Consider the following 26,521-nt stretch of genomic DNA (forward strand, 5'->3'; position numbering starts at 1 on the left):
ACTTTTTAATTTTATATTTATTATTCTGAGGTGATTGTACCCTTATACTGTACATACATGTGTTCTGGGTCCATACCACTTCAAGGCTAGCCAACCACGCAGCTATATAGCTATTACTTACCACTCTTACACTCTCTCTTGCAAGTCAGTCCACCCGATGTACCCTGTATGGAATTATACACCGTGTAGGCTACTGTTATATACTTACTGCTCCATGCCACTGTAACTTTAAGCTTACTCCACTTTTTATACATTTCTTGTGTATAGAGTAAAATGTCTCGTAGTTTCATAAGTAATGAAACAGCGCCCCCAATGCCTGGCTCCGCAGCATTATTATGGGTATTAGGGGATAGGTTAAGGGGGTACTATATAGTTTTCATGAAGAAAATAAGGTTCCCAAAACACTGTGCACTACATAGTGCACCTTTAATATCCAAAGAGTCCAAATACAAATACAACACATTTTCACATGTTCATACATTTTTGAACATTATAGGAGACAAAGCTTTCTTTAAAGGCAACTGTTGTGCAGTATTTAAAATGCCAAGACTCTATGTATTATGTAGTGCAAGTTCAATAAATTCAATGAACAGAAAATATATACACTGACAAGATAGCCACAAATATAACCAATTCATACTGACATTTAAAAAGGATATATTTTACAGGCACATATTGTCATGACTTGGTATATATAATTAATATATGTAAGTATTAATATACTTTTATGTATAGTAAAACTATCTTTATTGTCTGTATCTTAACGTCTAAGTGACAGTGCCACCTTATTATTGCAAAGTAGGCTGTATATGAATTAAAGAAATGTCTTATGAATATGAAGTAATTTTTCATAGTGGCTGGAGCCTCCAGAGGGTGACATTATCCATCTCCCCATACAAAGAAAAATATGATAAGCACTGAATTATTTTGTAGTGTTTCTCCAGATATTTTGGTCTCTCAATCAGCAGCATGCTCATCTGTGATTATTATAATTAAAAGTTACAGAAAAAACTACTAGATCTTGATTTTTCCAGGTAGTGTGGAGATTAGCCACTAGGTGGCAGTAATATACCATAAACAACTGAATAGAAAGTGTGCACCAGTCTCAGTGTAAGTCAGCTTGAATAAACTTGATTGCTTGATTTGTTAAAAAAATGCAGATGGAGGAGCTGTCTGTCATATATATGTCATATAATATTTCCAATTGTCAGGAGTTTCAACATTTATCTGCAGCTGTGTTGTAATGCGACAGAGTGAAATAATTTAACAGTATCAGCTCTCCTCCCACATGTCACCTCTCTGTGGTGTGTACTTGTCGGTACTTAAAAAGACTGTTTGGCCATGTTTACCAGGTATTTGTGAGGCGTTTGATGGCAGCAGCAGCAACAAACTGGCAGGGGTACAAAGAATTCAATGTTTGCACTACATAAAGAGCATAAAGAGTACTTAAACAAGTTAACAATGGTTAATTCTGCTGGCCTGGGAAAGTTTAGGCCTTGAGTGCAACATTTCAATTTGCAGATTGGCACCCAATGTGACCCTGAAAGCACCCACAAACCGCCCAAAAGGTCAAAATGGGGCAGGGGCGTGTCAGGATGAATTTGAACTCATCTCATCTTCCTGTGTTTGCTAGTGGGGAGAGCAGCGGAAAGTCTCAACCTTTGCATGCCAGATAAATGCAAACAGTTCAAACGAGTGATCTGATAACTCTATCACATATCAGACACCTACACAGGGACACAGATTGTTTCCATGGGGCCATAATTACATTTATTACATGAGGTAGTGAGGGTTAACCTTCACCTCAGTGGCAGACTGCTGCCCACTCAGGTGACATCATTAACAACAGTAAACCAGATACGATAGAGCAAAAGCTGAGGGAAGCAATGCATCAAAGGAATATATGTATATTAAATAATAAAGGAATATTGTAATATGAAATAGTTTCAATAAATAGCTGCTATTTGTAACCGAACAGCCACTCAGTGAGACACAAAGTGTGTCTTTTTATGGCCATTTCGCATCCTGCCCATGTATTTGTTTTTCATCTCTTCGTGGTCATTTTGCTTCTCTTTGTTGTAGTTTTGCATCTCCTTGTAGCTGTTTTACATCTCTTTGTAGTTGTGTTGGGTCTCTTTGTGGTCTTTTTGGATCTCTTTGTAGTCATCTTGCATCTCTTTACACGTGTTTTTCATCTTTTGTGGTTGGTTTGTGTCTCTTTGAAGTCATTTTGCATGTCATTGCAGTTGTTTTTCTTATCTAGGTTTCCATTTTGCTTCTCTTTGTAGTAGTTTTGTATCTTTAGTTAATGTTTTGCATCTCCTTGTCGCTGTTTTGCATCTCTTTGAAGTTGTTTTGAGTCTGTATTTGGTCATGTTGTTCCTCTTCATTAGGGTTTTGTGTCTCTTTTTAGTCATTTAGCATCTCTTTGAAGTTGTTTACATCTCTTTGTGGTCCTTTTGCTTCTCTTTGCAGTAGTTTGGCATCTTCTGTAAACATTTTATCTCTGTGGTCGTTTCACAATTCTTTGTAGTTATTTAAATCTCTTGGTAGTTGTTTGACTGACTTTCCAGCTTTCCAATGAACACTTCTACAGAGGCTTTCGGGCCCTGGGGCCTCTGCCTGGGAGGCTACTTTAGTAATCCATCAACAATACAAACAAACCCCTGACCTACAGTATTACCTCACCAGGATGTTGTATGTAGCATGATGTACAGGAGACAAAAACTCTTTCATTTTTTTTCAATGCCTTTTCAAATCGAGACATCTTGTTTTATCAACCTCAAATAGTATCTACTGATGAGGGGCCATGTGTGTGCGTGTATCTAGACTGAACTGAAAATAATCACTATCATAATGATGCTGAGTGAGTGGCACAAACAGGTCACAAGTTCACATGCTGATAGTAATCTTCTCATCCCTGCACGAAATGTCCTCCTCACTTGCAAATCCTCAAATCATCTTAAAATGTCCATACACAGTGGAGAGCAGTGGGCTCTTAATACTGGCATCACACTGTTGTCGACTACTATAGCAGCACCATATGGCAAACAGCCTAGTCAAGCTTGAGAGGCAAAACCCCTGGGGCAGAGTCAGTTGTTAGATCTTACACAACAACCCCCAACAATAATGAGACATTAGTCATGTTATATAGTATACAAAGTGTACATCATGAATCTCTACTATCAATTGTATCTGAATAACTGCCAGTGCCACCAATGGTCAGTAGAGTCCACAGTGCAAACATCTCACTGGGTCACATTACTGGTAAATGTCATGAAGATGAATAGAAGCACTGGGGCAGCCTAATATGTTTCATAACTAGAATACATTCCAGATAAGAGGGCTAGAAAGAGGACAGCAACACTGATGTAACAGTGTCCGCTTTAAGGCAGTCGGTGACAAACATGAAGGCCGAGAGGAGCCAGATTGAAGAGAGGAGCGAAAGTGGTACTCGGAGTGCTGAAAGTCAAAATGTGGAGCAGACAGTGCACCAGACCGCAGCTAATGTGACGTTAAAGATCTCACTCGGCTGCAGCAAAGTGCTGCATGCAGAGCACCCCCGGGCTTCCCTTCAAGAAGTGAAATCATCAGCTTCCCCTTCACTGCTTCTCAGATCAACTGACACATGCTCATCATCAGCACCTTGTGAGAAAGACAGACACTTTGGGTGTGTTTCGTAATGAAATGTGGCCTGATGTACTGAGTTGGTGTTTCACTAAACCCACTGGCTGACTCACTGCTCTGCTGTCTGGAGGAAATCCCTTTTGGTCATTGAAGATGCTAATTCTGTACACTGCGTGTGCATTTCATTTTGTACATTATCCACATAGATGATTTAACACGATGCTAAAATAACACAGGCAATATCATGAAACTATGTCTGTTTCAGAAAGGAATAACAAGAAACCTCCCGCCCTCTCAGTCTTGATCATTACAGTTGGGTGTTACTCACAGCTCAAAGCATGTATTTATCTGAAATCATGCTGTGCTGATGAAAAAGCTGTTCTCTTTGCGAGCCTTCGTTTTGCTTCAAGGTTTGACCGAATGACAGCAGCTCCCTCATCCTGGTGTGCTAAAGAGCCCACAAACACAGGACGACCATCCACAGATGATAAACAGTCTGCGCTTTCAACTGTGTTAACAAGCAACGACAGTTGTGCCAAAAATCAAAGCTTGCCGGATACTCACTGCGATGTATTACTCATCACAAGCAAGTTCCAAGCAAGTTGCAAGCTGATTATCATACTGTACCAACATGTACAGAAACCAGCATCTGCCTAAAAGGTCAACAGTACTACTAAAAACTAGACTATGTAACTATTGAAAGAAGAAATAATTTAACACACCTTATACTCAACCAAAACAGAGTCTTTTCTGTGACATGACTCCTATATATTCTTGCCACTATTCAGTTTTATTACCAAGTAAAACCAGGAAGAAATGAGAACCATTTAAACAATGACCAGGGTTCAGACAGCTTAACTGTAAAGTAACTGTCAACGTGCCCGACTAAAATTATCTCGACTCTTGAAGCCTTAATTATGTGTTTTGATCACCAGAATTCAAAGGTAGCTCCAAAAATACAGGGGACAGCATCATCTCTGCTCACTCCAATGGACCTTTTGTAAAGTAACGGCGGATTGAGGAGCCTCTCAATTGTTCCTGGAAGTTAGCTGCAAATACTAGCAGAACCAGTACCGTAAATGTAGCTCTACTTAGATTAGTAAAAGACAGCCTTGAAATCAGAAGGTATTCAGTTGTATTTTTCTGTCTAGTAAGGAAAATGGTTGTAAAAATATTCAATTTCTTTCAGCCGAAACTACGGGGGCAATCAGACCAACACCTCTTTAGGTAAAAAGTAGTATTACAAGACAGATGGGGCAGGATCTAGCTGGTTATTATGCTAACTTCAGACATCTTTGAAATAACGTTAACACTGGTTTCTTTACACTGTTGAAATTCTGGACTTACATAGTGCGCCTTTAATGCCAGCTCATTTTTAACTCCTATAGACAAAAAACTATGAGGACAGGATTGTTTAATTTTTAAATACAAGAACTTTTTGGTTAACATGAGATGAAAAACCTCATTATGTTGAATATCAAGCATTTTTAAAGCAGTAAATTCAAATTGAAGCATTTTCCCAATCATTATAGTGCAGCAGATAAAATTAGACATTTTCCAAACGTTCAAAACTGTACAAATCCCCAATGCCTGAACAGCTCCCTCTTGTGGAGTACATACGCCCTGATAAACATGAATAAGTGAGTCAGTTACCCATCGGGTCAATGAGCTTGGTCTCTTCACAAATAAAAACCACATAAAAAAATGATTCTCATTTTTTAATAATTGCATTTTATTAATTGAAAAAAAACAAAAAAAACAAACAAAACAAAACAAAACAAAAAAATGCAAATAAAAAAAAAGAGCAAAACAAAAACGGTATCATTAGGTAAGACAAGGCGAGAGACACTTAAATAAGAAGAGTTCCATGTTGGTGAGGATAAAGGTGAAGGCGGGTTGATGTAGGAGGGAAGAGGGGGGCATTGTTGGATGGGACAGGTTGGATTATGTACACTGTTTCTCACTGCAGGACTGGCAGGCCCCGTAAAGGGAGGGGGCTCAAAGTAGCAGGTCGGAGACACTGAAACACCAGAGAGAAAGGCACTATCCAGAGAGAACGAGAAAACACAAACAAATAACACAAACACAGTAAACAAGCACGCACACACATACACACGCTGGACCAGAAATCAAAATGTTTGACAAAAAAAAGTGCTTGACCACACGCCACATTGGACAAAAGAAGAAAAAAAAAAAAGGTAAACAACTTTTACATCATTTACACTGATCTCTCAACTTTTAGCATAAAAGACAATCTCTCAGTTTTCTGAACTGTTAATCTGTGCCAGCTGCAGATCTGCACTGGTGATTACACAATGTGATTATCCGAACTCAGCCTCTCTGCTACGTGCAGGTATAACAAGGAGGAGAGCATCTGCCGGTGCATGCATGTAATGACTGTTTGTGAATATGCATGTTAACTACCTGTACATATCCTACACACATCACTCTCTTTATAAATGAATATTGACAACATTTCAGCATGTCTTTTTAAAATCCCTTGCATGGTTGTGTAGTTCAGTTCTCCGACCTTGCTTCCCTCATGTTAATGTCAATGGACTCAGTCAGCTACATTCACTGCCCAAGTAAAATGGCTGCAATAAATACATTGGCTTTGAAAAGGTGGCTGACCTTTATACAGGGCTCCGTAATACAACAGCTCTCGCAGCATTCATGGCTCGACTTGCTGGTCAATATTTAGCTTCCTGGACACGATTAGTTTCTTCTTAGAGAACTAACTTTACTTGCCTTACATTATAGACAAGAGAAACCTCTTCAAATGGAATTTATGACCCCCGTTAAATATCATGCTGTGTTATCTGAGATCCCTCAGATAGATTCAGGAAAAAAAAAAAAACCTTGACTGACAATTCAGCACATTCTAGAGCTACTAGGTCTTATCCAGACTAACAAAAGATTGAACATAATTTACAAATGGAAAAAAATACAATTTGTGATGAGAGGTAAAACAGACAAAACACATACAAATATATAATATATATTCTTAAAAAATGGATTCTCTCTATAGTTGATTTATTTATACAGCCAATGGCTGATGTACAATGCTCACGTGCCAATGATCTTAGACATGGAAACTTGCTGTACTGTAGATTGCATCTTTTTTTCTTCTCTCTTCTTTTTTGTACATTTTTTTTTAAAACAATTTCTTCTTTTTTATATTTTTAATGATTTTTTCTTTAAAACAGAGCTAGGATTTATCGGTAGGCTTCTCATTTAGGTGATTAAAACAACAAGCGGCAAAAAAAAGGAAAAAAAGAAAAAAACAACACAAAAGAAAGGCAGAATGTTAAGAAGTTAAGGAGAAGACAGAAGCAGCTGTGGGAGCGGTAGAATCATTTGGTTATCTTCACGGTTGGTGCACTACTCTTTAGTTTTTCTGCATTTAGATTTCCCTCAAAGACAGTTCAATCCTCACCGAGGAGTTCACTAGGGAGGTGAACATTCTCAGCACAAGTAAAAGTTGATTTTGCTCAGCTGCCACCCACACAGCGACGCCTACGACAGCACTACTACTGTTTTATCTCTCTCTCTCACTCTCTCACTCTCTTTCGGTTGTTTGCGTTCTTCCTGTCTGCTCCTGTTATCGTGGGATGGCGTAGAGGGGTGGAGGGGGTGGTTTGGGGGAGTTGGATGGGGCTGATGAGATCAAGAACGATAATGATGATGATGGTGATGGTTGCTGTTGTGGTGGTGGTGGTGGCTGTTGTTGTTGTTGTTGTTGTTGTATACATGGTCTGACTGTTTACATGTTCCGATTGACAGGCGTGACGTAGTTGCGGGGGAACATGCCCGTTAGGCCGTGACAGCCTCCTTTCCACCAGTTGGGGTCAGAGTTGTCCAGGACTTGGATGAAGTCGCCGCGTCGGAAACCCAGCTCTCCTTCCTCCTGGGGGTCGAAGTCAAAGAGCGCCTGCACATATGTGGGATGCTGTTCAATCAGGAGAAGGAAAAGAGGTGGAAAGACATATTAGCAAGGTTGTGACATGATGATTTAAATGATTAACAGGGATTCAGAATAAAAATACCAACTCCTAAACATTCTGTGAGTTAATGGTGACCCTAAATGGTAGTAACCCAATGCAATATTCTGGTATTCACTGCTTTCTCTCTTGCTGTCTGTCACAGACACGATTTCTCTGTATATCACTTACTCTCTTTCCCTCTAACTGTCTTACCTGGGACTTTTTTCCAACTCTTTTCTTTCCTGTGTGGTTTTGGCCACATTTCCTCTCTTCTTTCACCTGCAGCTATCCCTCAGACCTGCAGGCTACCAGCTTCACTGGAGCTAACTCCCTCCTCCTACCAACGTCCAGAGTCACGCAAATATCACACACATTTTAGATGAAATCTGCACGGTTCTGACCAAGAACCTTTTATAAATTTTAATAGGTTAAACAAATTATACTAGCTCCAATCTCTCTAGCTAAGCCTCACTGTTGCTGTCTTTTTTTTCCTGAGACAATAACTCAAACTGATTAATCGTTTATCAAAACAGTTGGTGACTAATTTAATAGCTGACAACTAATGGATTTTTTTTCTTGAGCACAAAATTAGGTTATTTAAATCAAATTTATTTTATTTATCAAAAAATATTTGTCAACCAGTGTAGCTCATCAACATTGTCAGAAAAGGACTGGACTGTCAAAATACACTGGAGGGGGGCTTTAAGTATTCAGTAACACACTTCTTATGCGCTGGGCAGCATTTTGAATAAATCCTCTTCAGGGTGAACCAACCTATTAAATGTGGTGCAAATAAAATGCCATTTTGTAAATTCAAATAAATTCTTGGCACAATACAGATGTTTCCACGCGTCATTGTCTCATCTGAACACACAACACCGCAGCTATTTAACTTTAATTCACTTTAAACCAAAGAATGCAGACAACTTGTACTTTTTTGGGGAACTGAACCAGCAGACAGTGTTATGTAAATGACTTTGTAGCAAATTTTAGAAAGCAGAACAGGATGTGAAGTTATGTTAACAAGGTCTTAGTGATGTGATGGCACACTGAATTGTAGTCTTGCCTCTCCAGTTTCATAAAGGTATTTGGAGTTTTAATAGCAAAGCATCTACATGTTTTCATTCTACTACAGTTTGTTCACACGTGGTTATGACGACCTACATGCTCTTTGTGGCGCCGCAGTGTTAGACTTCCCTACAAGTGATCTAGGGTAGGGTGGGGCAAATATCTATATGAGCATCGACAGTGCTACAAAGTTTGAAACATGTGTATGCATGTTCATAAACCATATCATTCTATAAAAGAAACACATTGCCATTTTTAAGTGTTTTTCCTGCTGCGGGTGTCACTGTGATTATAGTTTCAGGAAAAAAAGGCCTGGATCCCAGAGTATGTTCCCTCTTACCTGGGTGACCTGCTCTATGTCTCGCAGAAAGATCTGCTGATTGCGAGAGACCGAGGTGGAGCGGTGGTAGTCTACCAGCTCATTGAGGGAGTTAAACTTCACCACCCATAGGAAATACTTTCCAGCCCCGTCACGAAGAACCTTGAAGTGTTGGACGTCATTTCCATACCTGCACAAGGTCACAGAGAGGAAAGCTATGAGAAGGGGTATCTTCAGCACAAAAGGTATTATACAAGCTGACAGAGAGCTGTTGTTTTTTGAAGGCAAACCACAGATTTAAATAAATAGAGTGGAACAGTAGGGCATTAAAATCCCTTATCAGATGCATAAGGTGCGTCTGATAAGCATTAGTTAAATACGTATTAGTTAAATGAAGTCTCAGACTGATAATGACAGACTGATAAGTGTTAGTTAAATGAATCAGTCATGCCAGTAAAGGATTGGTATTCAAAACAAGCCGACTACGTGGAATCAGGAAAGTCCAGACAGTAATTAAGATCCATATCGCAGCATCAACTTTACATGCAAGCTGCTGTGAACTGATCTGAACTGTGTCTTTTGGGAAGGTCAGAATGGAGAGAGGCAGATAAGAGGAAGTGAGCTCTGTATGTGTCAGCTAAAAAACCCTAAGTACTCATAGGGCTGAGTTCCAACGCACAATACAAATGATCACAACTGGCAAACGCTGGTCACCAGAGGGCAGCACTGAGACTTCACAGGAATGAGGAAGAGGCTGTGCTCATGACTCACACATACCAAGTATGGAAACTTATGAACCTGATCAGTTGTGGGGAAATGTACAATGATGTAAGGATAACGTGAAACTATATTTATAGTTAACAGTGTGTGAATCATGTTTTTTTCCCCCGTTGGTGCATTGGTGCCGTGCTGCTCACTTCACAGAGAGGGAGAAGTCTCCTGGTGCACTCTCGCTCTCTCTGATGAGGAAGGCCCCATCGTGCCTCTGTTTGTTGAGCATCTCCTCTGCTTTGGCCCGAGGAATCTTTCCGAAGAACCACCTGGAGAAAGGAGAAAACAAGTGAGCACAGACTTCTTTCTGCATAGTAGGGCCGCAACTAACAATTATTTTCATTGTGGATTAATTAATTATTTTATAGATAAATCGATTAGTTGTTTGGTATATAACATATCACAAACTGTTTCCTGAGCCCAAGATGAGGTCCTTAAATGTCCTGTTTTGTACACACCCCAAAGATATTCAGTTTACTGTCTTAGAGGAGGAAAGAAACCAGAAAATAGTCACATTCAAGAAGATGGAATAAGAGAAGTTTGATGATAATTTAATAAGTGAAAACGGATAAATTAATTGTCACAGCTCTACTGCATAGACTCGATACAAAGAGTGTAAACACTCTTGCTTTGTTAAAATTTAGTTTCAGTTGAGCTAAACTCAGTCTGCAGGCATGCAAACTTCACAGAACATCACACCTCCTGCTGGTTGACAGGTCGGACATGAAGAAACAGGGGTGTGTAGACCATGCTAACCACAGACACACCGCACTGACAGTCAATGAAAAAAACATACATTTCATTTTAATGGTCTCCTGGCCAAAAAGTGCTGCATGTGGACACCAGGACGAAAAGAAAAAGTTACACAAGCATCGGCCTTTCCTCTGAAGCTGCACTGTCCGTCCATTTACAAGGAAGTAGATTAGTCATTGTCTAATTATAGTGGTAGAGCAAACACAAAAAATAAATATTTTCTTCCGTTATACGTCCTGATGTGCACTCATAAGCATCTGTGTTGAACTGAGAAGCAGGAGGAAGAACAGATTCAAGATGAGATTTAAAGTTGGCAATTTTTCATCATTTTTGAGTGCCATTAAATGTATTTTTAGCTGTATGTATGCCACTAATATATGACTGTGAGAAAGCCCTGACAGAGGGAATCAGTGAGAGCGATAAAGATGGATGGAGAGAGGGAGAGACAAAGCTCTTTACTTGTGTAAATAATTAAAAAGTACAGTCAGCCAAAAGATGACATCTTGGCTCCTTTACACGTAGGTGAAAATCAATAATGAAATGGCCAACTCTTGATCTGCTTTGTATCCGTGCCTGGGAGCAAAGCAAGCGAGCACACTGAGTCTCTTTCCCTGTTTGATAAAAGTGATAACAGAGCAATTAATGGAGCCGAGGAAATGACGAGTGGAGAACGACCGGCAGTACTATCAGCAGCATACACACCTACACCTCTACTGCTGTGAGGGGGAATGCTTAAAGGCACTCAGTGCTGCTTCTACCACTCTTATTCTTAATAGACTGTCACACAAACCTAAGCATTAGCCACAAAAACACAATTACTGTGGGCCAGGGGAAAAGATCTGTGTACAAACAGAAAGCACTTTGACTTAGAGCAGAGCTGCATTATATTGTGCTGTATAGTACAGCTGTGTGTGTTTGTGTGTGTTTGTGTGAGTGTGTGTGTGTGTGTGCGCGTGTGTGTGCGTGTCTGCTGGGCTGTGTGGGTGCCTGGTGCTTTCACATGGCACTTCATTGTCACCACAACGGGAGACAAAGACAAACTGCAGCCACTTCATCACCTCATCACCACTGTTGGTTGTCCATTACTGTACTGGGTAGTTTTCTTCAAAACATTTTCAGTAAATCTAAACAGAAATGCGTTCATTACAATCAAATTCCCCCAGGTTGCACACTGAATCTGAGTCTAGTGCACCATATTTTACTACACAAAGACAGGTCTGACTTGAATTATACCTAATAGTGTTCTTGTTGAAGGAATTTTTCATTGGAAAACTTGACATGACGTCCAAGGATGTGGCAACACTGCAAGAGAGCCCATTACAGTAAGCAACATGAGACAGCAGACAAGCTCCGACAATCACTTTAGTGATACGGGTTGAATCTGGGATTTAGCCATAGGGGATATTTGGCCTGCTGGATATTTCACAATAAAAGTTGTAACAAATTATCTGCACTTCGAGGCAGGTCGTGGAAGTGTTGAGATTCCATTAACAGCTAAAATCTCTGTTAACATGCACACTAGAAAGCAAACAAAACAATAATCAGTTCTTATAAGCACATGTCATCACAGTGACTGCAGTGACTTGCCCAATAGTGATAAGTGTATTTTACTGCTGCGCTGGATGCCTTTATTTGCATATAACAACAACCTTTACCCTGCTGTGGAGCAAAGTAGCTAAGTAACATGTGCTGAAATGCCAGGTCCTGCACACACACAGCCTGTTAAATGGCACAATCTTTCCTGCTGTCTGATGTGTTCAGGGTGAGTGGCAGGCACTAACATTAATCAAAAGCCCTGATGACAGAGCAGTATCAAAATAAACAGTCTGAGGGGTGACATTTACCTCACAGGTGCAACAGGCAGTAATAACTACTCACACGTCTGACAATGGCGATGACAATATTGGCTGCGATGTGCTAATGAGTAAATATACAAAAAATATTTTAAGTCACATGGTCAGCTAAACAAATCCATGGATCCAATAAGAAATTAGACATGCTTAGAAAAGGACAACAATGCTGATCTACATAGAGCACAGAGTGTAACAATTGTGTCTTGCCATGTTTGGACAGTAAATACTGGCTGAATAAAAACAACCGATAATAATCTGTTAAGAGAGGCAGTTTATTTTTAGTTAAATTACTATTTTGTTTCAGAGTTTCAGCTAACCAATGCTAACAAGTCATGTTTTTTCTTTGATCCTCGGCTAAATGTTATGGTACATGCTACCTTTATGTATATTCTCTTACAGAAAACATTGCACTTGAAGTGATGTTTTGAACATTTTGTATAAAAAGGCCTAAAGAACCTTCGTCATAATGATTATGAGAGGTTCAGCGTTACAGAAGTATGAGGCACAGCTAAATATGGATTCCCTATAACCATAAAAAAGACAGTAAACACTTGACTATTGTTGTTACCAATACAATGACACACCCCCCTTGTAAAAAAGAAAAAGGTACATCTGATGGCAATGCAGCAATGATGCAATAAGGTCAATATTCAATTAAGCATAAGAGGCCTCGAGCACATTATTAAAGAGAGAGCTAGTCTGGCACTGAACGCAGGTCCAGAGGTAATGTCCTCTCTAAGGATCCTGCCAGGCCCTCTCTGAAGTGGTTCAACACACACAAACTTGTACACGCACACACAGACATACACACTTGAACAATCAAATCTTGTAAGAGTAAACAGGACAATTGTAGTTCAAGCCTGGCAGTCAATATGCCCAAATTAATTTGTCAGCGTGCATATTTTATTTACAAATACATCACACTTTCACAGATACATAAAGACTGAGTTTAGAGAACCAGGTATGCAGGTAATACTTACGGATGGGCTTTGACCTCTATGTAATTCTTGGGGATGAAACCATCTTTTCCGTTTAGCTCTGCCTTGTACCAGTTCTGATCACACTCGTCATTTAATACCTAAAAAAAGAGAGAGAGGAGTTGTTGAGGTTAGCGTCACATACAAATGTCATAAGTGGAAAGATACCAACCTACTAAATTTAGCTTCAAGCCATTTCATTTAATTTCCTGTGACTGCAGAAGGTATGGTGGTAACTGCTTGGTCAATATTAGGAGAACAACACTTACAGCACAGCAGAGCAGCAAGCACATACAATATAATATTTACACACCTCAAAAGATAGCGGCTAATGTGTCAAGATGTCACCCGCATGTTTGGCTACAGAGACTCATTTAACAGTACACCTCAGTGACACAGACAGCTGTGAGGGCAATCATGTCTGACAAAGTATGGCTAGAGTGCAGGTGTGTGAAGTGACTCAATTCGTATGTAACACTCCATGTGTAAGTGTGCTTACAAGAGATGGGTCGTGCTGAAAGAAGTTGACCTTCACGCTTCAGTAGCTGATTTATCACCTGAAAAGGGTGCCCATGAGTGTTTTATAAATTGAAATTGTAGTTTTTTTTCCTTCAGTAGCAGTTTAAAAACGTCCCTCTCAAGTGAACACCATGTCACTCAATATATGTGGATTATCTGCAACCATTTTAAAGTGCTACAGTATTCATTTATACTAAACCTTCATATATTTTCATTGTCAGTTTCTAAAAGTAAAACAAAATATATTAAAACAAGAAAAAAGAAGGGACAAAAATATTAAAGAGGAAACATGCGCAATATTCTTCCTTATAGTATGTGATCATGCTTATGTGAAATCCTTGCATTTCAGTAACACATGTACCAATTTCTGAGGAAATCTAAGCAACAGCACTGAGTCATGCAGCCTTCGTTTGAATGATGTTGCAAAAACAGCTGTTAACGCACATCTGAGATTCTCAGACCAGTAGGGTACAAAGCCTGAGAATCAACAGAAAAGGATGTGATACATGTGTCACAGAACCAAACTGTCACTTGTTCGATTCTTTTAGGAGCTTCAAGTAAAGCAGGGCGCGCATTAATGTCACCCCTCTCATCCAGTCAGGCAGAATCCTGTACTGATGAATGACTACATGAGTCAAGTTTGTGAAAAGCCATTTCTTTCACCCTCTTTGATCATAACTCATCTGCATAATTCATAGGGGGAAAAAGGCATTTTTAGCGAAGGCAGGCACGCAATCTTTAAAGCAGCTTCACTGGAGGGAAGAAACTTCAGACAAAAATGACTGCTGACAATCCTCGATGGATATTAGACTCCCAACATTTTTCCTTCTATTTTCTCGGCCAAATTTTTGTTTGTTTGCCTCGCATTTCCTTTCCACTTAAACTCATAATTTCTCACTAACCCAGCCCAAGACAGCTGTCCAATTGGCCCCTGTGTAGTGCAAGTGGCCGGGTGTATTTGCTCCAGTGAGCCTGCAGAATGCCAGCTGTCACTGGCCCTCCCCAGCTGCTAACCCTGCACAAGACGGAGCATTACTGGATCAGGGAGTGGCCTTGGACCAAAAACGTAAGTGGGTTGAAATGAGGAGTGGGGGGTCGGAGGGTGTGTGTCTATGTGCAAGTGTAGCACAGTGGGCTTGCAGATATTAGGGTACATCTGTGAAACAAAGAGATGGGGAGAGCCAGACAGGGTGAGTGTGTTTACGCTACTCAATGTGGCGCTGTCTGTGTGAGCCGAGACTCAAACAAAGGGCCTTAGCCTCTGGGCTGGATGTTGACACACCAAACCGACCTTTAAGAACTAGTGCCTACAAAGGCAGACTGATCCAACATTGTGTGGTTGTGCGGCCAGCTGGCTGACAACATGCAGTTCTCTGCTCACATTTGGACTGCCATCGTCAGCTCGTTTTACTTATGAAGACTTAGGCACAACTGTGCTATAGCTCAAAGCTAACATGGTATGAATGATAATGCTAGCATGTTGATGTTCAGCTGGTCTGGGCTATTGAAACATCATGAGGTCAAGGCATGATGTAAAGGAGATTTATTATGACTGAGGAAAAGACAACCGCAGTGCTAAGAAAAGCCCACAGTGTACCCTATGCTTAAAAGATAAAATATAAAGCACTGATGCACCTTTTACCTTAGCCTTTAGAGAATTGGACCAGCTCTTATCATGGCTAACACTTGGAAACTTCTGTGTCTTTAACAAGATGAATAGACTGCAGCCTGAGTTTTGCGTGTTAGCATACTAGAATGAATTTATTCGATTCAGCATTAAACACAAATTACAGCTGAAGCTCATCAGTCAGTGAGTTTCCCCAGGTAGTTTGTCATGAACCAAGTTTTGGATGAAAATTACATTTTGGCCAGATGAGAGCACACAGAGGAAACCACTGTAACCTGTGTCTTCAACAGCCATTCTTGCTTTCACTGAACCTCTCCGCTGCTTAAAACATGCTAAATTAGACAAACTCCAATCCGTAAATGAAGACTTGTGGCAATATGCCAAACACAAATGTAGACCGTAGGCCTGTGTCTGTAGGCTGCAGACACTCAATGACAGGGCGGCAGCCGAACATCAGTGTGGTGTGCCAGGGCCTTAACACGTCCCACCAATACTGTGAACTCCAAATAACCCCATTTTACTTTCTGCAGATTCACACATACACAATGTCCATATATTTTTCCACAAACTAAACAGCATCACTTCCACCACTTGGAGCAAAGTTACTTTAAAATAAACATAAAGATAACAAATGCTGTAGGAGTACAAAATGCTTTTCAAAAGTAATGTAGGTGGAAGAGTTGCTTAGCTGTCAGATAGACAATGCTTCATCCTCATGACCCAAGGCTAAAGCCCACTTGCTGGCAAGCATCCACTCAGAGGCGCCCTTGAAACCATAGCAGCTCCAACAGTGCAGCCTGTTCAGTTGATCCTGCACTATGACCTCCCCCTCAGGGAACGCAAACAAGAAACAAACAAACAAACAAACAAACAAACAAACAGAAAACAACTATCTTAAGTGTATAAGTTAATGTAAGTAGATGGATATAAAGTAAGTACACTGTTGTGAAGTAGACTAAATGCAATACTGATAATAAGAACTGGATGTAACATTTTTCACTTCATTTTCTGCAGGATGAAAATTAGAAGCACCGTTCGTCAACCCATCACGGTCAAATAAAGTTAATTTAAAAAAGGTCTCATAATCAAAGCAACGGTCCGTGTACGTTTCGTTAGTTTGATTTTTCCTTTAAACCGAACTGTCAGAAAACGAAAGTAAGCTGGTAATTTGGTTTTCCTTTTCAAACCAAAAACCAAAAAACCAAAATTCAGGCTGGTTTTTTCGTTTTTTGGTTTTTGGTTTTAAAACGAAAAAACGAGGAAACCAAAATCAAATTACTGTTAAATTTTGATTGTCTTTTCGTTTTTTGATCTTAAACAGCACATTAAGGCCGATGACTGACCGGAAGTGTCTGAACTTCAAAATAAAAGCCCAGTGAATTAAGTTTTAGCCGTAGACACTAGATGAATGGCCTATAAAAAAATTCTTCTTTGTAAATGTTGTGTTTTGAGCACATTAATACATATTCAAAGCTGTGTTTATTTTTACACATTAGCGACAAGCTCATCGTTTAGTTCATCTTCTCCTCGCTGCGCTGGGTCTCTGTCTCCGCTGCGCACGCTGTAGCGCTTCGCTTCCATTCAGTCAGATCATTTTCACAGCGTGTTCTGCCGCTCGCTCCGGTCCCAACCGGGCTGCGGACACGGAGCAGAGACTGTCCGACAGGCTGTCCCTCTTTGAAGCAGAGGATGAGGTCAGCTTCACTCCCGCTTCTGATCTTAAACAACACTGAACTTCAAAATAAAAGCCCAATGAATTGAATTATAGCCATAGACTGTGCTGACTCAATCCGACCCTGAGATCTCCAACCCCGGGCGTATTTGGCAGGTGGCAGCGACCCCTTTACGGTTCTTTTCTACTGTCCTGATCGTCCCAGCTACACCCAGGCGCAAGCGGGCAAGAGGACTTCTTGTCCCACCACTCTCAGGAGTTGTAGTGGTAACTGTTAAGTGTGGCCTAATTGGCAGCTTAGATGAGGGGATCACCTCCGCCGTGCGTAATAGTCGCGCGTAATGACAGAGGGTAGAAATTAGCATCAATAATCTTCTTTAACTATTAAATATACTAAGTGTGTGTGGAACAGAAATGGGTAAGTCACATCAAATACACAGCACAACAATTGGGGATGAGGCCAGCCAGCTCCTTTGTTCTTAGGGCAAAGGCCTCACAGGTGAGCTGGCTGCCTATAGACTCCAGACTCAATGGATGTGAGGTGGAGGGAGGTGGGTTTTTTTTGGTTTTTTTTGTTTTTTTTTGTTTTTTTTTTACAGAGAGGAATTATGACACTTAATCAGACTTCCACATGTGTAGTAATTAAACTGTTTAGCACAAAGTATGGATAAAAATTATGAAACTTTTCGGATGAGATGACCTTGAGGGTACGCTGCAGTACGACACCTGCTGGTGTTTCTTGGTAAATGAACATGGATTTTAAAAGGGGAAAATAAAGGTTGTGATTGGATCTCCAGTGTGGAGAGAGGATTTACACTCAATGTCCTGTAAACATCACACTGGAACGAAGTCTGTCACTGACATAATCTTAACAATGATACTATTATGATTTGTATGCTTGCTGGCGACGGAATGAGTTTCGCAATGGGCGGACATAGGCTAGTGGGATAACTGTAGATTCATTGATAAGACTGTCAGGCACACACAAAGCCAGTAATAGCCTACACTGTTTTCGGCATATAATAATGCTGTGTGACGCTAACACTCAGTTAATGTAGCTACGAACCAACTTCCACTCCATATTTATCCATAAATGGACGAAGACGTCCTGAACCAGCTGTCATATCAATTTGCCGCCTGATCCACCTGTCTGTATACCTCTGTGTAGGTTCCACCATGTCATGAGACAAACATGCAAGAAGTCGCGCAGTTTATTGTGTTTAACCGGCGAAAGAGCTGTCATTACGCGCGACTATTACGCACGGCGGAGGTGATCCCCTCATCTAAGCTGCCAATTAGGCCACACTTAACAGTTACCACTACAACTCCTGAGAGTGGTGGGACAAGAAGTCCTCTTGCCCGCTTGCGCCTGGGTGTAGCTGGGACGATCAGGACAGTAGAAAAGAACCGTAAAGGGGTCGCTGCCACCTGCCAAATACGCCCGGGGTTGGAGATCTCAGGGTCGGATTGAGTCAGCACAGTCTATGGCTATAATTCAATTCATTGGGCTTTTATTTTGAAGTTCAGTGTTGTTTAAGATCAGAAGCGGGAGTGAAGCTGACCTCATCCTCTGCTTCAAAGAGGGACAGCCTGTCGGACAGTCTCTGCTCCGTGTCCGCAGCCCGGTTGGGACCGGAGACGGGCGGCAGAACACGCTGTGAAAATGATCTGACTGAATGGAAGCGAAGCGCTACAGCGTGCGCAGCGGAGACAGAGACCCAGCGCAGCGAGGAGAAGATGAACTAAACGATGAGCTTGTCGCTAATGTGTAAAAATAAACACAGCTTTGAATATGTATTAATGTGCTCAAAACACAACATTTACAAAGAAGAATTTTTTTATAGGCCATTCATCTAGTGTCTACGGCTAAAACTTAATTCACTGGGCTTTTATTTTGAAGTTCAGACACTTCCGGTCAGTCATCGGCCTTAATGTGCTGTTTAAGATCAAAAAACGAAAAGACAATCAAAATTTAACCGTAATTTGATTTTGGTTTCCTCGTTTTTTCGTTTTAAAACCAAAAACCAAAAAACGAAAAAACCAGCCTGAATTTTGGTTTTTTGGTTTTTGGTTTGAAACGGAAAACCAAATTACCAGCTTACTTTCGTTTTCTGACAGTTCGGTTTAAAGGAAAAATCAAACTAACGAAACGTACACGGACCAAGCAACACTCTTAAAACTGAGAATCCCTTCATCTTTTAATGTTTACTAGTACATTTTATCACAAACAAGTCTCTCTACAATGCATTTTATCATTGCTGAAAGGGGGAGTTCTATTGGCAGACAGGCGGCACAACATGTGAACTTGAGTAACCTTAAATTATTACCAGCCTACAACCAAAGCTAATAATAGAGCACAGCAGGTGCTGCATTATACTGTACCCCGACGCTCACATGAATTGCTAAGATGCTAAAGTGAACTTTCCAGGAAATTCAATAATAAGCCAGTGTTTGTACGAGGGGAATCCCAATCTGAATTTCATTTTTAATGTCTGAAACAAATTAATTATAATTACTCAATATCTGCAAGTACCCGATACATTTTTTGGTGTACTTGAAAATGCGTTTTGCTCCATTCTATACGCTGTAGTATAACAGCACACAGTTAAACTCAGCTGACATCCAAGTTAAACAAATTGGGGTCACATCGTGTTTGGTGCAGTCGGCGATACAGTATGTTCACATACACTGTTGTGGGCTGACCGCGTCTCAGTGATGCTGACAGCAGGGCAAACAGCAGCATGCTTGTTGGAGCTCCTAAGGCTCCATTAAACAAACAAGAAAGATACTTGTCCAGGCAAAATAAACTCGAGTGTGCACATAAAATCTGAGGCTTGATTCAAGCTCAATACAGCAAAATGGTGCATCTGGCCTATCTCACTATCTTGCTATTTTAAGGCTTGTTGAAAAAGCTGTTAGATTTCAAAAAAGGAATTTTGACTTGTCTAAAAGATACCATTTTTCTTCTTAGCTACCAACATTGATATCATTAGATAATGTTATCAATAACCAGAACTTCATCTCAAAAACTGTTCTTTGCCAATTTGCCACTTCAGTAAAACACAAAACAATTCTGTAACCAAACCTACAGACTGATTTCACTAGTGAAAATGGATGTCAATTTCAGTAGTGAAAGCTGGCTGTAGGTTTGACTTCAGAGGTGGGGGAACACCTGAACGTCAGCGGGCTTTCAAACAGAAAACGAAAGAAAAATAAAACTAATCTTTTTTTTTTTACTTATACACATCATTATGAAAATAACAACTTGCCTTACCTGCCAGTTTAACAAAGGAATTAAATACTGTGTTAATGTAGTGGTAGTGAAGCATAAATGCACAAACCTAACAAGACATCATATTTTGTCTACCTATAACAGCAACCTTAAAGATAGTACTAATAAATAGGGGTATATAGCTCCATTGATCTGGATAGATTTATCATCAATGCAAAGGGAAAACATCAATCCATATCATCATCTTTAAGATACTCCTTGATTTGGCACATCTGTGTCACCTTGACCATCCAAGTGCAACTCCTTCCTAAACATGACAAGCAGCTGGGAAAAGACAAGGATATTTACTTCTCTCTTGGGAATAAATCAGCGGTGGGGAAATATTTGGGACTTTGGAGAAAAGACAGGTCACACAAACAAACATGGCATCTAACTCTGCGGCCCACTAACCTGCTGCTGTTACTATAGCAATGTTAGCTGCTGCTGTATGTTTCAACAATGGTTGAAATAAACATGCATGCAGGGTACAATTCAACCGTGGTGTTCTGTCGGCAGGTGCAGTGATTTAAACCAATGATGGTGAGAGACAGTGAGAGACACTGCATGTTATTTGTTAAGCTACGAGTAGAAAAAAAGTCAGCTAGCCACTAGGTTAATTTATTTTCAAGCAATAATGGTGACAAAAAAGAGTCAATGTGAGTCAATTTAAAGTAAACTTTATTTCACTTAACCGGTTACAGTTATATACAATTATTTATGTGCCGTCTTATGGCAAAAAGCAAAAAAGAAAGGGGTGGCCGCTTTTTCTGTAACTGAACGTGTTAAATGGAAGTGACATCTTCTCACATTTATTGCAGGCCCCTGAATTGAATCAAACTGAAATCGTATCGTGGCAAATATCGTTGTTGTACTCAATCAAGTCTTGTAAGAGTAAACATTACTGACGTAATATAATGTTGCATTAAAATGAAACCTGTGATCAAAAACTTCTTGAAATAAACAGCAGAGATAATGTTTATGGAAACCACAAAGGAACTGATCGCAAATTAAAATAAACAGCTGCAGTTACAGTGAAACTCCCTTCAGTTGCTACTAATATATCAGCACAGGTTTGGGTTAAACTGATCTCGGGCACTGTCTACTGAGCTCAATTCACAATTTTCCGACCTCAGACACAGTTAAACTGGGGTGCTGTGGTAAGAACGACCCACATTCTGGTCAACCAGAGCCAGCCAGAGCCAACAGAACTCTCTTATCTTAAACCATTGCCACTACTGTGGTGGAGTGACCTTTGATGAGTTTTTCTTTAAGCACAGTGTCTAATGCTCATACCATTGTGGCGAACATCTGAGCAACGAACTTGCCAATGAAAGGTGTTTCAATACGCGTCAGGTCAAACACATAGAAGCATAATTAGCTTATGTAATGCTTCTATTGAAAAGATTAACATTATCCATTTGGATTTTCAGTTTTCATTTTAAAAAGAAACTGTGCAACACTTTGGAAAATACACTTATTTTGGTTCAGAAAGAGACTGGAAACAGAGGGAAACAGCTAGCTTAGCTCTGTCCACTCGCAACAGAATCCACCGTCCAGCACGAAAACCAGAGTGTAAAAACAACCTGCAGGAAGCTAGCTGTTTTCCAGTCTTTGTAGGAAGCTAAGCTAACTGGCTGCTAGCTGTAGCTAAGCTGCTAAAAAACATAACCATGAGTCTGAATATTAAAATAGTGACATAATACAGAGAGAAATTGTACACTCAAACAATATATCAATTCAAGCCCAGTTGGCTCAGACATGCCTTTGGAGTGACATTTGAACTTCAGTGCTTTTGGGTCTATCTAGTGGCTCTCGAAACTGAAAGAATGGCAGCCCATGAGGAAAAGCAGAAATAAAATATTTGCTTGGCTGGCAGTTTTTTTTTTAACCATGCAGAGAAGAGACAACCACAGCATTGTGTCTGACTGAGCTCTGTCTCTGTGTTCCAAGCCGGGCCAGCATTGTGCTATTGCACTTCTGTGGATGATATGCATTCCCTCCCTCCCTCTCTCTGAAGATTTTTTTTGTCTTTTTAATCTGATTGAGCCACAATAGTCGTAGGAGTTTCTATTTGAGAGGCTAAGGTCCAGGCCAGGGATTATCTCCTCCACAGCTGCCACTGTAGTCTCCCTCCTCCCCCTGTCTCTGCCTCTCACACACACTAAAATATTATAGCACTTCCACCCACAACGCCATGTGTGACACTAAACACGGGTAGCTGTCATTCACAAGGGATTCATGTCCACAACTACCAATTTAGTATCTCTCTGTAAAACCATGAACTTATACAACATCTTGTGCAAATCCATCTGATAAACAGCCTTTCTGCTTGAGTTTCAAAAACATTAATCATCTTCCAAAGCTATGCTGTTGTTACACTGAAGGTTTATTTAGGTTAGAGAAACTGATGCAACATAATAGGATTTATTTTATTCTATTTTGCCATCTATTGAAAATGCAACTCAGTCTCTCCAATTTGTTATCTACGATTAACAGAAATTATACCTATACCTTCAAATCCCTGTTTCTGTATTTTCACACATTCACCAAAGCAAAGAAAACATGGACTTGTGTCAGCTCTTAGCTTTGATTTGGATGCAGTGTTTAGTGGTGACCATGAGGAGATTAAAATCTTCACTTTCCCTTTCCTGCCTACCTAAAACTGAACGTCACAAAGCCAATCCTTTGTATAACACTAAGTATGTGGATAAAAGAAAAAGCCATACTCAAGAAATCATTATTGCATAAAGTATGCATTGGACCGACTTACAAAGCATTGGCTAACACGCAATGGAGGTAGAGAGCGAGCTAGTAGGCAGACTAATGGTGGGGGCAGAGAAGACAAGATGCTAAATAAACCAAGTCTGCACAGTCCACATGGGATTGCAATAAATCAGGAGCAGGGATTACCCTAGAGTGTGAGTTAATCTGAGCGTGCGTCAGGTCAGCCAAACAGAAAGATAGACAAGCTAAAGCTTCATCAGAACCTCAGAGGCCAAAGCCTGTTGGGTCCGCTACCAAGTTTAATGAAACTGATAGAGCCCCTTCTGCTGCCTGTTTGCACACCAGACGCCAACCGTGACAGCATCAAACACAGTTTTCTTATCTTGCCCGACCACAGATTGTTATCATCATCAGGTACACCCAAGTACCTGGTTATATGCAAAGTCAGAATCAGTCACTACTGAGAAGAGCCAGGGGATGAGAACTGAAAGGAAATAAACTAGAGCTGCTCAATCATGGAAAAGGACTCAAAAGTGGCACCAGCCAAATGTTGGTAAAATATACAAGTGGCTGGTAGATTTGCTTCACTCACCACCACCAAGAAAAAAAGAAACAATGGTAAGCTATCGAGTGTCTGGTCAAATTTGAACATTTACTAGCCACCTGGCCACCAGATACAAAGTAAATTTTGCACACTCACCGCGATTATTTCAGTCAATATTGAGATCACGATTATTTAACACCACTGCTCACTGTCTTTAGAAACATCCTACATTTACTGAACTTAAAAAACTTGAACTTTAAATAAAATCTGAGCGAAAAACAATTACCAAAATAAATGCCATATAATAAAAATACATAGTAAAATACACTTCCCGCAGGCAAGTCTGTGATTTTCTTCTGAAGCGTTGTACGTCACTGACATCACGTTTCACATCACGAATTCGCCGGAAAAAGTTGTAACAGAAGAGAAAACAACATCAGGTTTAGCACACACTGCTATATCCATAATTATTCCACAGAGTCAGAGGGGTCAGATATCAAAGTGGTTCATTTAACTCAATAAGGATAACGCCCACCATAACACAGGGCAAAAAATGAGCTAACAGAGAAAGATAATATATAAATAAATAAAATCGCCTCAAATGGTACTAATCTTCCAAGTTCATGACCATATCAAGCCTATTTCTTGCCAATGAAGATGTCAGAATATTTCAGAATTTGTAGATTATACACCCACAAAAGAGTTGGTATGGAGGAAGACTTCAAAGTCCCTGTAGAGGTGAGGGCTCAGTCAGTCCTATACAGTCATTTCTGACAGACAATATTGAGCCATCAGGTGGGCCTGGCTCCCACACACCCTCCAAAAAACACAGTGAGAATAGAAGGCCTGTAATGGTACACTTACTAAGTGATGTCTGTGCATATCTGTGTGTGTGTCTGTGTGTGTGTCTGTCAGTGCCAACTGTGTGGATGTCCTGCAGGAATGGAATCTGAGGCCTGGTATTTTGACACACTGGCAGCAGAAGTGACCCCCGTGGTGGCACCAGATCTTACTCAGGGGACAAACTGAACCAACCCCCTTCACAGTACAGTATCTAGGACAGTGTGCAAGGACTGTGGGATCAAGCCTTTAAAAAGGTAGGATATGTATTGGTGTAAATACCCTGAATGGGTTATCAAAGATAAGTAGCAGAGATAATGGAGAGAAAAACAGATTTTAAATCACAGCAGATATGGGGGGTCTGATGGGGTGGGGCTCATGGCGTGAAGACCAGAACAAAACAGCTCTAGATAAAAAAAATAAAAGCTGTCAAAATGAGTTTGACCTCCTTTGCTCCCAGCAGGGAGGCTGCAGACTTGGATCAGGGAGGCAATGAGTGCCACCCAGATACAGAAAGACACGGAGAAAGAGATTACATTGGATTCCACTAAATGAAGGCTTGTAACACTCTTGTAATTAAAACAATGCCTGAGGCCATTACCACATGGGGAGCCCCCCTGATAGAGCAGAGACTGTAGCTTTAAACACGCATTACACCTCCGACCCAGGGGATACACTGAGTATTGGACACCCAGAAGAACAGTTTTGAAGTCCACCAACTCTCATGCAGAAGTGTTTCTCAAACTTGAGATAATAAAGTAACAACACCCACACTGTCGTAGGCATAAACGCACCTTAAGGATGAACCTTATATTTTCTGAAATATTTCAGGGAAATATATTTATGGTAAGTATTGTAAGACTGGGTGAGAATCACTGGTATGTGCTTACAGCAGTGCAAAGCTGAGTAGCAGGTTTGCACGGACTTTCAATCTGTTAATGACATAATTTGCCACATTGAACAGTTTATAATATGCGCTTATGAAAACAGCTACAGTTTTGATAAGTGAGTATTTTCATATAAAAAGAAGGGAAAAAACAGGGACAGGTGAGTGTTTACTTGGTCAAAAATTTACCAAGTATTATGTGAAGTCTTCATTATCTTCTGAACTTTCTGTAAGTATCCACGATACAAGTCAGTGATGAGGGGATACAACAATTATCTAGGTTATAGGAAGAATGCCTTTGAATTATTGTCTGCTGCCTTTGTTTAAAATTCCGACAAAATGCAAAAGCAATATTTTTATTAAGCCAAAACTATAGTGCCTTTTATTAGCAAATGCCTTGATGCCCTTATACAAAGTGCGCACATTACACACAACACTTGGATGAGAACGGGAGAATGACACGTTCACGTTATCTGCAGGATCAAGATAATCAATGAATTCCTGAAATTTTGCGATCTAAAGTAATGTGTGTCTTTGATTAAGCTAGGTTAACTTAACTTACAGAAGTAAATAGGACTGGATATCATACCTCAGTAATGTCAGCCATCTTTATTAAGCGCAGGTAATTGACAGATCAGTTTAGAAAGCAGAAATTCACTGTGGTGAGGTTAGTTTTAAGTAAGCCAGTGATTCAAAAATGATATAAAACTGGACTCATGTAAAACACCCATTTTGATTGCCAATGTGCAATTAAATGATGTTACTTCAATATTAAGAAGAAAATAATTGCATTTTTTCTTTTATCTTCATCATGTGACACAGTGATTCTGAATCATTACAGTGTTACTACGTCAGACATAAAAGACATACCTCTTTTTATTGGATTTAAGTGATTTATATTATTATTTTATTAAAACGAAACTCTGCATTTTTATCAATGTCAAGTGTTCCAGTTGATCACTGGTCATTTTGGCAAAATCTTCTTCATCATTTTTTGATAAAGCCAGGACAGTGGCAGTGCCACTGAGGAGGGGTTTTTTGGTGTAAATTCCTGAGCCAAGATACACACTGTTACTTGTCACAATCT

At 40.2% G+C, this 26,521-nt stretch overlaps 1 protein-coding gene across 1 annotated transcript in view; it reads right to left on the reverse strand.

The window, feature by feature from the left end:
* Nucleotides 1-5,330: 5,330 nt before the first annotated feature.
* grb2b (growth factor receptor-bound protein 2b) overlaps nt 5,331-26,521 on the reverse strand; it is a 35,766-nt gene continuing 14,575 nt past the window's right edge. Inside the window, exons 3-6 of the mRNA XM_084372493.1 lie at nt 13,355-13,452; nt 9,915-10,037; nt 9,019-9,187; nt 5,331-7,576 (exon numbers count right to left, since the gene is read on the reverse strand). Coding sequence (XP_084228619.1) covers nt 7,391-7,576; nt 9,019-9,187; nt 9,915-10,037; nt 13,355-13,452 — 576 coding nt within the window. The 3' untranslated portion in view covers nt 5,331-7,390. The remainder of the gene's footprint in view (nt 7,577-9,018; nt 9,188-9,914; nt 10,038-13,354; nt 13,453-26,521) is intronic.

This window comes from Pagrus pagrus (assembly GCF_965226575.1).
Source record: "Pagrus pagrus genome assembly, chromosome: 13".
NCBI classification, from domain to species: domain Eukaryota; kingdom Metazoa; phylum Chordata; class Actinopteri; order Spariformes; family Sparidae; genus Pagrus; species Pagrus pagrus.